The sequence below is a fragment of the Salarias fasciatus genome, chromosome 10, assembly GCF_902148845.1.
Source record: "Salarias fasciatus chromosome 10, fSalaFa1.1, whole genome shotgun sequence".
NCBI classification, from domain to species: Eukaryota; Metazoa; Chordata; class Actinopteri; order Blenniiformes; family Blenniidae; genus Salarias; species Salarias fasciatus.
The window spans coordinates 5,081,504-5,094,257 of record NC_043754.1 but is presented as its reverse complement, the minus strand read 5'-3'; the positions used below and the strand labels follow the sequence as shown (position 1 = coordinate 5,094,257).

At 45.3% G+C, this 12,754-nt stretch overlaps 1 protein-coding gene across 4 annotated transcripts in view; it reads left to right on the top strand.

Moving 5' to 3' along the window:
* The window catches only part of dscama (Down syndrome cell adhesion molecule a), a 103,986-nt gene that overhangs the window by 82,149 nt on the left and 9,083 nt on the right, over nucleotides 1-12,754 (top strand). For all 4 annotated transcript variants that reach the window (XM_030101609.1, XM_030101610.1, XM_030101608.1 and 1 more), the window contains 14 exons: nucleotides 3,653-3,849; nucleotides 4,805-4,901; nucleotides 4,982-5,110; nucleotides 5,338-5,505; nucleotides 5,876-5,946; nucleotides 6,553-6,796; nucleotides 6,940-7,086; nucleotides 9,258-9,413; nucleotides 9,744-9,877; nucleotides 10,892-11,045; nucleotides 11,465-11,582; nucleotides 11,658-11,821; nucleotides 12,234-12,332; nucleotides 12,421-12,609. In XM_030101609.1, the coding sequence (XP_029957469.1) occupies nucleotides 3,653-3,849; nucleotides 4,805-4,901; nucleotides 4,982-5,110; nucleotides 5,338-5,505; nucleotides 5,876-5,946; nucleotides 6,553-6,796; nucleotides 6,940-7,086; nucleotides 9,258-9,413; nucleotides 9,744-9,877; nucleotides 10,892-11,045; nucleotides 11,465-11,582; nucleotides 11,658-11,821; nucleotides 12,234-12,332; nucleotides 12,421-12,609 (2,067 nt within the window). The remainder of the gene's footprint in view (nucleotides 1-3,652; nucleotides 3,850-4,804; nucleotides 4,902-4,981; nucleotides 5,111-5,337; nucleotides 5,506-5,875; nucleotides 5,947-6,552; nucleotides 6,797-6,939; nucleotides 7,087-9,257; nucleotides 9,414-9,743; nucleotides 9,878-10,891; nucleotides 11,046-11,464; nucleotides 11,583-11,657; nucleotides 11,822-12,233; nucleotides 12,333-12,420; nucleotides 12,610-12,754) is intronic.

Genomic DNA, 12,754 nt, shown 5'->3' with positions numbered 1-12,754 from the left:
CAGAGGCACTGGGGACATTTCTCTTCTTGTATTGTCTTTTATTTCTGCATTGCGACATTTGGGGTGTGATTGTGTAATCATCATCGTCTTCATCATCATCATCCCGATCCTGTAGAAATCAATGGCAGGTTCTATTCCTGGATACTAGAAATGGCCCTATTTCTGAGAGGAGAGACTGGAGAGAGAGAGAGGAGGGAGGAGGAGAGACTGTCCGATGGTGGTTGGCATGGTAACCTGGCCAGGTGAAAGGGAGCCTGGGAGAAAGAGGGAGGGAGGGAGGGAGGGAGTGGAGTCGAGGCAGAGAGGGGGGAGCTTTTGTCTCGGGGGAGTAGCCAATCAGCAGCCAGCCTATCCCCCACAATCCCCTGCAGGCTTGAGCGTATCATCACTGCCCTCTGGGTTGCTGTGGAGGAACAGGGCTCTCCTCACCTCCACATCAAACGCCGGCTTCTCTCTCCCCCTCGTTTCCCTGCGTTGCTCTGTTATTTGCAGACGACAGCCTGATCTATTAAACCGTCTGTTTACACCTTCAGCCAGACGATCGTGTCTTCTTCTCAGCTTCAGATGTACATTAAGGTAGAACAGGAAAAGAACATATTCAGATTTGACACAGCACCCATTAAAAAGCTATTTTGATGCAGTTTTTTTTTCTGTCTTCTCTCTCTCTCCCCCGTGCCATAATTCTGCCGGATATTAAAGAAATACATCAACGCAACAATTACAGGGCCGCGAATTCTGCCTCAGGGCTGGCTCAGATGGGCCGCTCACATGCTCAAACACACACACACACACAGCCTCATCAGTATCAGTTTGCTGGTGTGTCTCTGCTCCATTGGACACCAGCTGCAGATGATATTCAGTTTGATGTCTCTAACATTAAAATAAAGTAGTGATTTTACCAGATCTGATGTTTATGATTCAAAAATTGAGATGAAGCTTAAACCAGAGTACAATAATCTATATGTAGTGTTTCTAAGCTGAGGGAGGCAGCAAACAACTTTTTTACTCCTTTTCAATTTAATTATTTCAGAAAAAGACACTGTAAAAGCAGAATTTATAGCCATACTAATGGAGGTGAACTATATGATTAAAAAAAAAAGCGCCAGTGCTAAGGTAATGTCAATGCAACATTCTCCACTATTAGAGACTTTATACAAAGACTTGCCAGATAGATAAAACATGTGTGACATTAGAGTTTGGGGCCTGAGGGGACTTCACAATCATTTATGCTGTACAAAGTTTACATAGTGGATTTTTTTACTTTTTAGACTTCCAAAGCTCTTTTCCTGAAAAGCCATTTTTCTGTTATTAAACAACAAATTATAAAGGTTTTTAGGAGGACTTCACAATATATTGCACATTTAGAATCATATCAACATGTACAGTATTGCAAACGACTGAACTGTGCTGAATGTTTTCATGCTCTGCAGAATCACTCCTCAGAACTTAGTTATATGAATTTAGAGATAGTTGAATAAATTGTAATAAGCTGGGCTTTTTCATGTATATACATGAAGAGTCTGGCCTTTCAGACATGAGAAATCAACTGTTATCAGAGCTTTTGTCGGTTATAATGTCAGCTTTTTGTGTTTTCTAGTACATTCAGTGTTTGGAAACTGAAGTTATTTTCTTATTTCGCCGGATATATCCTGCAGGACCATAGTTTGCAATCAGTGATTGATGATTGCAGTCGGTTGTGTTTGTGCTCTGATTGCATCACCAGAGGTGTTTAACCTGCGGCGCTTCAGCTCCCGGAAACTTCTAGAAAACTCTATGAAAATCAACATTTTCTTTAAACAAATATCTTTGTCTTTTATGTGGATGCCAGACTCAATATTCAGAAATGGCTAAACTACTCACAAAAAAAATACAGAGAAAATTAAAAGCTAAGCTTTATTAGCTAAAAAAAGTGTTTATTTGATGTTTTCTTCATGCTGCGTTCTGATATGAGTGTGTCGGTCCACAGCTGAGACCCTTTCTGTGCCACTTTCCTCCCTCTTCTCGTGTTTTACCCCCTCGCCCCAGCCTCCCCCCCCTCCCCTCACCCCTGACACCAGGAGTGTCAACAGCGGCGCCCGGCGCCACCTCCGAGGCGCTCCCGCTGCGGAACGAGAGTCTCAAACGATAGCGTTTACACGAAGCCCGGGCGCTTCATTTCCTTCGCCTCGCTCTTCCAAATGTGTCTCAGAAAAAATTCATACTTGTCATGCAAAATAAATCAGCGAGCTTTTCCGGAGCCGAGGCCCCAAATGGCTGCAGAGTGAATAAGAGATGAGGCTTAAATGTTTGCAACCTCTTGCCTGACACTTCCCATCACATCAGCGGAGTCACGCTTTGTGTGCGTGTGTGTGTGCGTGTGTGTGTGTGTGTGTGTGTGTGTGTGTGTGTGTGTGTGTGTGTGTGTGTGTGTGTGTGTGTGTGAGCATCTGTGAGTAGAGGGTTGTTACACACTCTTCTGTGGGTGTAATGAGCCATGTATGTCGTTAGTGTGCGTTTAGTGTGATGTCTTTAGAGTGTTGTTAAAGCATCAATGTACCATTTAGGACCCTGTGATAGGGTACACACACACACACACACACACACACACACACAGAGAGAGGCCGCATGTTGCTTTCAACAGAAAGGCTTCATGTGTGTTTGCAGTGCCAACAGGAGCTTAATTGAAACTATTTCCCAGTAAAAAAAATGGTTAATATTTCATCTTAATCATGTGACTGAGACCAGAATAGACCTTCAATGTTCAATTAAGTCAAATAAAGCTTCAGCAATCATGTAATATTATTAGGAAGGTATATTTATATTGACAACAAAACAATTTGTATCTGATTTGCTTTTAGTAATAATCACATTGTCATTACACACAATCAAACTGTTTGGCTTGGTTGCTGAATATATCATTTTACATATCATTCAGTATATTCTAAACTATAGAAGATGCCTGAATTATAATGAATATAACAATATAATATGAATTATAAATAGTTAGTTTCATAATTTAAAAAATAACGTAATGTAAAGCCATTAGCAAATAGTAATGTGAAGCCAGCCACCCGTGGAGCTGGCCGGCGAGATTTATGCAAAAAATACCTTAATAGTTGGGTTGAACTTGTGTTTTTGTCCTGCAGCTGTTTTAATTTCTTTGGCGTTTTCATGTGAAAAAGGAAAATGTTTCTCTGTGGGTGTCCGTTTCCATGACAACAGTGCTTAAAACCACCGAAAACGCAACTTTTTGAAAATGCTGTGATGCCAACTCGTGGCCTTACATGTTAGCTACATGGTTTTCTGTGTTTTGGTGTAAGTGGACAGTATTTTCAAGACATTTTTGAAACTATAACTATAGATTTTGAGTTTAACTGAATGTTTTGTCTCAGAAAGTTTCATGTTTGTATCAGTTATTAGTATACTTGTGTGTCCAATGTGCATAAGATTTAAAAATCCTTTATATTTATTAATTTGATGGAAATTATTGTGAGAATAATACATGCAGATTCAAAATTTTAAGTGGAAACTGTAATAATACCATAAAACTTTGAACATTTAGATTCTATGAACCCAGTTTGGGTGACATTATTTCCCAAAAACTACAAAAGGCTACCTGAGGCCACGTGACACTGGTGAACTAACAAAGTTTCTCCCTCTTTCTTCCGGTCAGTCCCGGCCATGATCACGTCCTACCCCAACACCACGCTGGCCACGCAGGGCGAGGAGAAGAAGATGAGCTGCACGGCTCACGGGGAGAAGCCCATCATGGTGCGCTGGGAGAAGGAGGAGCGGATCATCAACCCCGAGACCAGCCGCTACGTTGTCTCTGTCAAGGAGGTGGGAGACGAAGTCATCTCCACGCTGCAGGTACGACGCCGCGACACGCCACAACGCACACCCAGGACCCCCCAGAGTCTGCTGATGGGTCCACTGTGTGGTTCCTCCTGCAGCCGTGTGATCCAGAACCAGATGTTCACTTTCTTTACTTTTTTTTTTTTTTCCAATGAGCTGTATTTTAAAGCAAAAATTAAAGTTTGAGGCCTGTTGATATGACTCATTAGAAATAGCAACTAATGACTTGGATTTCCCCAGACTGGAGCATCTGGTGGTCCGGTCGTAGCCCACGGGCCTTATGTTTGGCACCGCTGCTTTTTATGCCGTCGTTTTTGTCTTTTTTACATCTGTAATTACATGAAATGCTGATATGTGGATATGGTTGAAGTTGAAATGATTTTTATTCAAACCTCATAATGAACCAAACAAATATAAACTCTCACAAATGCACCACTTAAACTAAAGCGACAGACATGCGTGGAAAAGAAAATAGCTGATTTTCATTTAAAAGTGAGGAAATCATACAACTACGTGAAAAAATACTTTCATCGCTAGAATACTGCACCTGACAGAAATGAATGATCAACAGACAGGGAATTTAAACCAGATATTTTCTCATGCATATAAAAAATCCTTCTTGATCCTTTTGTGTTTTCTAATCGATGACCTCTAAGCTGTTTCTTGAATATTCAGAAACAAGAAGGAAGCAGAGCAGCGGAGTTTTGTGGTCTTGTGCTGCACTTTGCTCCAGCGGAATTAAAAGTACGGTTAAAAACTCAGACTAATACCTAAAAACTGATTTTCAAAGTTCGTTTGGAAACACTCACTCTGCACACAGTTTTTAAAGTTTCTACAGCCATAAAAAACATAAATCGAATTGTAATAGAGATACTTTGGTTTCTCTTTATTTGAGAACCATACAGTGATGAAAATCTCTTCATCACTTCATGGACCAACACGCGGTATGTTTTGAACTTCGTCTCGACAGATCATGCCCACGGTGCGGGAGGACTCCGGCTTCTTCTCCTGCCACGCCATCAACTCCTTCGGTGAAGACCGAGGAATCATCCAGCTCACCGTGCAAGGTACGCCTTCACCTCCTCCAAGCAGAGGCAGCCAGCTGCGGTCCTGCAGGCGGTGAAATGACCGTGCCTGTACCCCGCAGAGCCCCCGGACCCCCCGGAGGTGGAGATCAGAGAGGTGAAGGACAGAACCATCGCGCTGCGCTGGACCATGGGATTTGATGGCAACAGTCCAATCACAGGCTTTGATATCGAAAGCAAGAACAAATCAGGTACCAGAGAGCTCGTTTTCACCCGTAAGCAGGTGCTGTGATTGTTCCACTGGTGGTTTCACCCTCCGATCCCCGAGACGAACGTGAATTATAGCTGCATCCACTTAGTCTCCGTCCTCTGTGATTTAACGCAGCCTGTCCCGATGCACTTAGCCGGATTCGCCCGCTCCGCTGACTCCTCTGACCCTAATAAACCTTGGCCTCTCTGTCCTCCACCCCACTCTCAGCCTCCTGGGACACGGCTCAGAAGACCAAAGACGTCTCACCTCAGCTCAACCAGGCCACCATCATCGACCTGCACCCCTCCTCCACCTACAACATCCGCATGTTCGCCAAGAACCTGATCGGCAAGAGCGAGGCCAGCAACGAGCTCACCATCACCACCGACGAAGCAGGTGGGAGCCCGTGTTTCTCTCGGTCATTTTTTATTTTGGGCATGTAAAAGAGACCGCGGTGCGAACGAGAGGAGGCGAGAGTCCGACCGAGTCGGTTCATTAGCGCCCGGTGGCTGCAGCCCATCGGCTCTGTTGCATTATTGAACACACGCTGACCCCCGCGCTAAAAGCAGAACTTTTCAATTAGCGGCCTCAGTAGTAAATGTCACACCACGGTCAATACGCCAAGGCTGGACCCCTCCCTCCCACCACACACACACACACACACACACACACACACACACACACACACACACACACACATACACCCTCTCCTCTCAGTTATCTGCATGTTGTGCGGTTTGCTAACACGCTGATCATGTGACCTCAGCTCCTGACGGGCCGCCGCAGGAGGTGCAGCTGGAAGCCCTCTCCTCGCAGAGCATCCGGGTCACGTGGAGGGTAAGTTCGTCTGGCCCCGCCCCCCTCTCGCCTCCCCCGCCTTCTGCAGCCAAGAGTGTTTGACCCTGAGCCCTGGCCCGCTGCCGCCCCCCGTGGAGCCGGGTGGGGGCGTGTGTGGTGGGGGGGCTCCAAGGTGTTGCTTTGTTTTAATCAGTGAACGTGGAGAACGCAGCAGCATGTTTCCTCAGCTGGATGTTCGTCTGTGGAGGAAAACGGTGTTAAAACTACTTTCATGCTCTAGTGCAGTTTAGCAGGAATTTTTAGACTTGTTTTTATCATCTTTATTCAAACTCTGTGTACGGAGCCAAAAAGATCTAAAGTCCTTACAGATCACTGTAGGTACAGAAACTCTTACTCTATGCAGATTTTGGATGAATCAGCTCTCAGTGCAGATTTGTCCACATCATGCCTGAAGTATCACAGTTTTACTGAAGTGAAAAGACTTTGAGAAGCAACACGCATCTATAAATGAAAGAAAAATTACAATCCTGCTCAACGCAATATCAACTCAACTTGCATGAAAGATGCTTTGAAATGCTTCCTCAGAGTTTCATAGCAGAAATAAACAGTGAGTGATGATGATGGTGATTTTTGTTCCTCTTCCAGGCTCCGAAGAAGCACCTGCAGAACGGGGCCATCAGAGGCTACCAGGTGGGCTACCGGGAGTACAGCTCCGGGGGAAACTACCAGTTCAGCGTGATCAGCGTGGAGACCACCGGGGACAACGCGGAGAGCCTGGTGCTGGACAACCTGAAGAAGTTCACGCAGTACGGCGTGGTGGTGCAGGCCAGCAACAGCGCCGGGACGGGGCCGTCCTCCACCGAGGTGGCTGCGACCACGCTGGAGGATGGTAAGAGAGCCGTACTGCCAGATACATGCACAATCTGCATGTTCACTTAAGAGACATCTATGAGCAAATATCACAACCTAGTGGTAATGAGGAGGTACTACGGGGCCATTTTCATAATTTCACCCCTCTTGTCGCCCCCTCAGTGCCCAGCCGGCCTCCGGAGAACGTCCAGGCCACGGCCACCTCCCCGGAGGTCATCTCTCTGTCCTGGCTCACCCCGCCGAAAGACGCTCTCAATGGAAACCTGCTGGGCTACAGGGTCATCTACTGGGCCAACCTGCCTGATGGAGGTAGGTGGCGCTGATCAGCTGTCCGCAGGTGCTAGAATCCAGTCCTGACTGGGATTAGATCGTGCAACAGCGTTACTTTAATGGAGGGTTTTTCAGTTGTGTGATTGAAGAATATTTCTAGACTTTCAAGTGCCATTTTTATCAGATAAAGCCAGTTGAACAGCATTAAACTAAACTGTTCTACCTGAAAAACTGTCTTTAAGTATAAAAATAACCTTCCATGGTTTTTTATTGAAAAAGAAGAAAACTCCTTTCTGCTAAGACACCGTCATTGTGCAAGTTTTTTACTGAAAATATTACCACCTTTGTAAGCACGCTTGACCAGAAAGTGAATTAGTCCACAATATGAATCAAACCGTATCGGGAATGTAAAATGAGACATCATGTCAAATTTCGGTCGTGACCATTTTGTAAACAGTCGTTAGCAGTAACTTAGTGACTTTTAGAGTTTTGGCTCTTCTGTTTTATTTGTGGTAGCAGAGCTCCTGATAGAATGTTTGACAGCCCTGTGTAGGAAAAGCAGCCTTTGTTATCTTATTGAATTCTTCCTCATGTGGTGCAAACTTGCACTGGAAGAATCAGCAGCACAAAACTCTTTGAAATGACCCAAACACTGTTGTTTCATCTCATTCTGCTGAGTACTTAAGGATCCATTGATTATAAAAGAAAGTATTTTAAACAGCAACACAGAAATGATGCATAACTACAAGCAGGGAATAATTATTATTGTTGATATTGTGATTTTTTTTTATGATGCATGCTCATTTAAGGTGTTAATGTTGGTGCACAAATTAAAATGTGGCATAAACAGTTCAAAACGAGACTACATGCTCATAAAGCACATTAAACTCAGGCATCAAGGGGGTTAAAATACACATTTTTCTTGGCTGAAAAGGTTATTATGACGTCCTGACTGAGAACTTCTTGAATTTTTATCCCAAATACTCCTCATTCGGCGAGATCTGGAATATTTAGTTGTGTTTTGGCGTGTGTGTGTGTGAACCGTCTCCTCGGCTCGGCATGAAATTGTCACATGCCGGCTTGGTGTGAGCGGGATGGGTTGTGACAGCGTCATTACCTTTGCCCCCCGCTCTGTCACATCACGTTGGCCTCCCTGTGAAACATGGCCGCCCCGGACCTGACAGCCGGCCCCAGTCTGCGTGGCAACAGTCACGTCACGGCGCCAATCCTTCCATTCAGCGTCTCACCGTCAGGAAATGCTCAACAATACCATTCATACCGTTGTAATTTAACTCTCTTAATACATAACATGCACATTTTATGTCTTTTTGGTAGCACTCAACTCAAGAAATTGGCTTTTTTCTGATCCTGAGAAACTAATAAACCAGCAGAGGGAGACAAAACCCTGTTTAGTCACAGTTTATTCACACAGATTCAACTTTTCTCTAATTGATTCACGCTAATCTGCAGCTCTGTGTTGCTTATTTCAACTTCTGTATGTACCTCTGTGTGCAAAATACGTCCATAAAGCAATTAAAATTTCCTAAAAAAAAAAAATGCTGAATCAGAAATGGTGAAGAGAAGAATAGATTAAGCTAAATTTTTGTGAAATTTTCTAGAACAGCAAAGCAGAAAAACTGAGATGTGGTTGCATATATTTACCTCGGCCTGATGTTTGACACTGCAGTTTGTTCTCAATGAACAATCACAATGAAAAAGTCATTTTTGTCAGTATGATAGGATATTGAAAAGAAAACACGCACACGCACACAAAACGAGCTGATGAATAACTAGCAGCTCATTAGTTGAAATGGCCCAGTGTGTTTGAAAAAACTCACGCAACCATCATCAAGCTAAGTCATGATAAGATTGTATACTGTATGTTTGAGTTTGAGGGTCCCACTCTAGAAATAGGGCTTCATTTAATGTTGAAAAACTCCTTTACTGGTGCAGCAGGTTCAGTCTGGACGGTGATTTTGGGCAATGGTTCTGTAACTCGCCAAAAAAAGCATTCTCTGCACTGACTGAGTGTCAACTGTCATGTTCTTCTCTTGATGCTGCGCAGACGTACTGAACACTCCACAGATGTGATCTAAAGTTGAAACTGCGTCGTCATATCTTCCACGCACGTTTTGGATCAGCAGCAGTTTGAACTGCAGACGGTTTTTATCCTGTTTTGATTTAACTTCACTTCACTCTGCGCCCCTCAGAACTCGGGGAGATCCGGAACGTGACCACGTCCAAACCCTCGCTGGAGCTGGACGGGCTGGAGAAATACACCAACTACAGCATCCAGGTGCTGGCCTTCACCCGGGCGGGCGACGGCGTCCGCAGCGAGCAGATTTACACGCGCACCAAAGAGGACGGTGAGGAAGATTAAGCCACCTCCAAAAGGCACAAGGGCAGGTGTCAGATTGCAGCTGTCAGGGCCAGCGTCTGTCACAGCGCTTGTTTTATTCGACCCGCACCTCCTCAAGGACTTACACTTCATATTACCTGTCAGGATTCTTAAGCAGGAATAAATTACTGTGGTAGAAATGACTGTGAATATGCTAATTAGGAGGAGAGCAGCAGAAGACGTCACGCCGCCATCTGTCTCTGTGGAATCAGCATAATGAAGAGCCATAGAAATCTCCTGCGTGGTAATATTAGCTTAATGTGGGAAATACATCAAGCAGATTGTCTTTGGCTTTCAGTTCCCGGGCCGCCGGCGGGCGTGAAGGCGGCGGCGGCGTCCAACTCGGTGGTGTTCGTGTCCTGGCTCCCTCCTCTCAAAGTGAACGGCATCATCAGGAAGTACACCGTCTTCTGCTCCAACCCGCACCCCACGGTGAGAGCGCACAGCCGACCGGTCTGATCGGCAGAGAGCAAAGCTCCAAAAACACAACATACTCACAACCTAAAGATATTCTGGACAGCTCAAAGTCAGCGTGCAAAGGATCAAATGAACACAGGTGTTTTCTTTATTGTTCCAAATTCTATGTTTAATGTTTAATTGAAAAATAAGTCACTGATCGCTGATATCAGATTGAACATATACGTTATTTAATAACATTATAAAGTCATAAATAGTCCAAAACTTGTAACTTGTCACAATTATAGATGTAGATGTTAAAAAGGTGCAACATTTTTCCATATTTTTGCTTTTTTTGGTGCATTTATTCATATTCGTGCACAATTCACATTCTATCTGAAATAATGTAAAACATGTCCAGTTGTGTAATTTGACGCCTGCCTCATTGATTTAAAAGCCGCTACTGTGGCTGTAGCTGTCCAGACCTGGATTTCATTCTCTGACCAGTGTAGACAAACTGGATATTTACAGTTGAAGATTCAATATTATCTGATTTTTTACAGACTGTAGGTCAGGCTGAATGCAGGTCAGATTAAATTCATGCCATGTAAACACTATTATCCGATTAAATTGATCAGATCATCAATTATTATCATGATAGGCTGAGGCGGTGTAATCATGTTTATGATGAGATCTTAGTACATGTGAACATCACATTTGATTGCTTAAGACTAGTTGACGAAATATCCAGGTTTACCGGGCAGATTTCAGGTAAAGCTGGATGTAGGAAAATGATCAGAAAGTGAAGATGGAAATGTAGTAAGATCCATTCAATCAGCATTTTTACAATTTAACCTTTAAAGAAATTTCACCAAAATTAAAGGACACTTCCTGTCGGCTTTTCAGGTTAGAAGCAACACATATTGAACTCACTGGGATTTGAACATTCGAGCATTGCTGGTCTTAATTAGGTTTTTGATGTGTACTGTAAATGAAAATAGGCCTGAAGAATTCTGAGTGACGCGCTCCTGAATGTGTCTCCTCCTCCAGGTGAGCAGCGAGTTCGAGGCGGCCCCGGATGTCTTCTTCTACCGGATCCCCAACCTGAGCCGGAACCGGCAGTACAGCATCTGGGTGGTGGCCGTCACCGCGGCGGGTCGAGGGAACTCCAGTGAAATCATCACGGTCAAACCCATGGCGGAGGGTGAGTCCAGCAGTGGTTTGAAATCCACTTTGTGGGTCCGTTTACACGACAACGATGCTCAGAGCCATGAAAACACAACTTTTTGAAAAGGGCTCTCAAGGTGGAACGAGAGCCTGATCCGCTTCGTCCCTCGTTCCCGTATCTTCAGATGAATGTAAAGAAGTCTGATGCGACCTTGTCAGCGCTGTACATGCCGGCTGAGAGCTGATAAGCTGATTCACCGGCTGATAGAGGCCGTGGTGTCTGGAGTCAGGACCCACAGCTCCTATCAGGACGTCCTGTCTCAGGTCCCGGTGATGAATGTCCTGTCCTCCGCGCTCCACTGTTCACAGAAGGCGAATCCTCGCAACGCCAGGGCTCCGTAACGTGAAGAAGAAATGGATTCTCGCAGATTAAGTTTTGCTCCTTGCATGTTGCAGCTCCGGCTCGGATCCTGACCTTCAACAGGACGGTGACGACGCCGTGGATGAGGGACATCGTGCTGCCGTGTAAAGCCGTGGGCGATCCGTCGCCGACCATCAAGTGGCTGAAGGAGATGTGAGTGAAGCGGAGGAGCTGAGCGGCCGTCGGTGTAACAGCAGAAAAGTCTGACTTTATTTCCATCCGTTTCAGTAATGGGACGCCGGCACCGGTCGTGATTGACAGCCGGCGCAGCGTCCACGGCAACGGCAGCCTGGTTATCCGCACGGTGAAAGCAGAGGACTCTGGGAATTACACCTGTGTAGCGAGTAACAGCTTTGGGTCGGACAAGATCGTTCTCAACCTTCAGGTTCAAGGTGAGACTTGGAAAACATCATGTCTGCAACTCAACTTGTCAAATTTAAGAAATGATCTTTAATGTGGACACATTTCTTCGTCTGTGTGTTAATCCTGAACACCCGAACTGACTCACCTCACAATACAGACTTAATGTGCGCCCCTGGTGGTCAGATGAATGCATTGCAGTTAAAATCATAATTTCTCTGGTTTCGTCTGGTGGGCCAGACTGGACTCTCTGTCCTGCACAATAAACTGACCTTCAAACATTGTCACAGGACTATTTATGTGTGTAGTTTGTAACTTTCACCAGAAAGTGTTGTGTTGCCTTCATGTGATCTTTAAAACGTATTCTGTTTGGTTCGATTTTTTTCTGAGAAAATCAGAATTGTTTGACTCATTCTGGAGCTGTGTCTGCTTCCTTCCCACCAGTTCCTCCCGACCAGCCTCGCCTCACCGTGACCAAGACCACCACCACCTCCATCACCCTCTCCTGGATCCCCGGAGACAACGGAGGCAGCTCCATCCGAGGTCAGACAGCCTCCGTGGCGCCCTCGCCGTCATTAAAAGTTACTACGCCGCTCGCTTCATGCCGCGATTCCCTCTGTTCGGTCGCCAGGCTACATCCTGCAGTACTCGGAGGACAACAGCGAGCAGTGGGGGAACTTCGCCATCAGTCCCAGCGAGCGCTCCTATCGGCTTGAGAACCTCAAGTGTGGAACCTGGTACAAGTTCACCCTCACAGCCCAGAACGCCGTCGGTCCCGGACGCATCAGCGAGATCATTGAAGCAAAGACTCATGGGAAAGGTACAGACAAGGGCCCATCAAAACTTATTTCATATATGTAAATAGAGAGGAGAGAGGAGGGGAGCAGAGCTGCTTCGGAAAAGCTTTGGAACAAACACCCACAGATGAATAGCAGAAGTATTGAGATAAAGAGCAGAGATGTGGA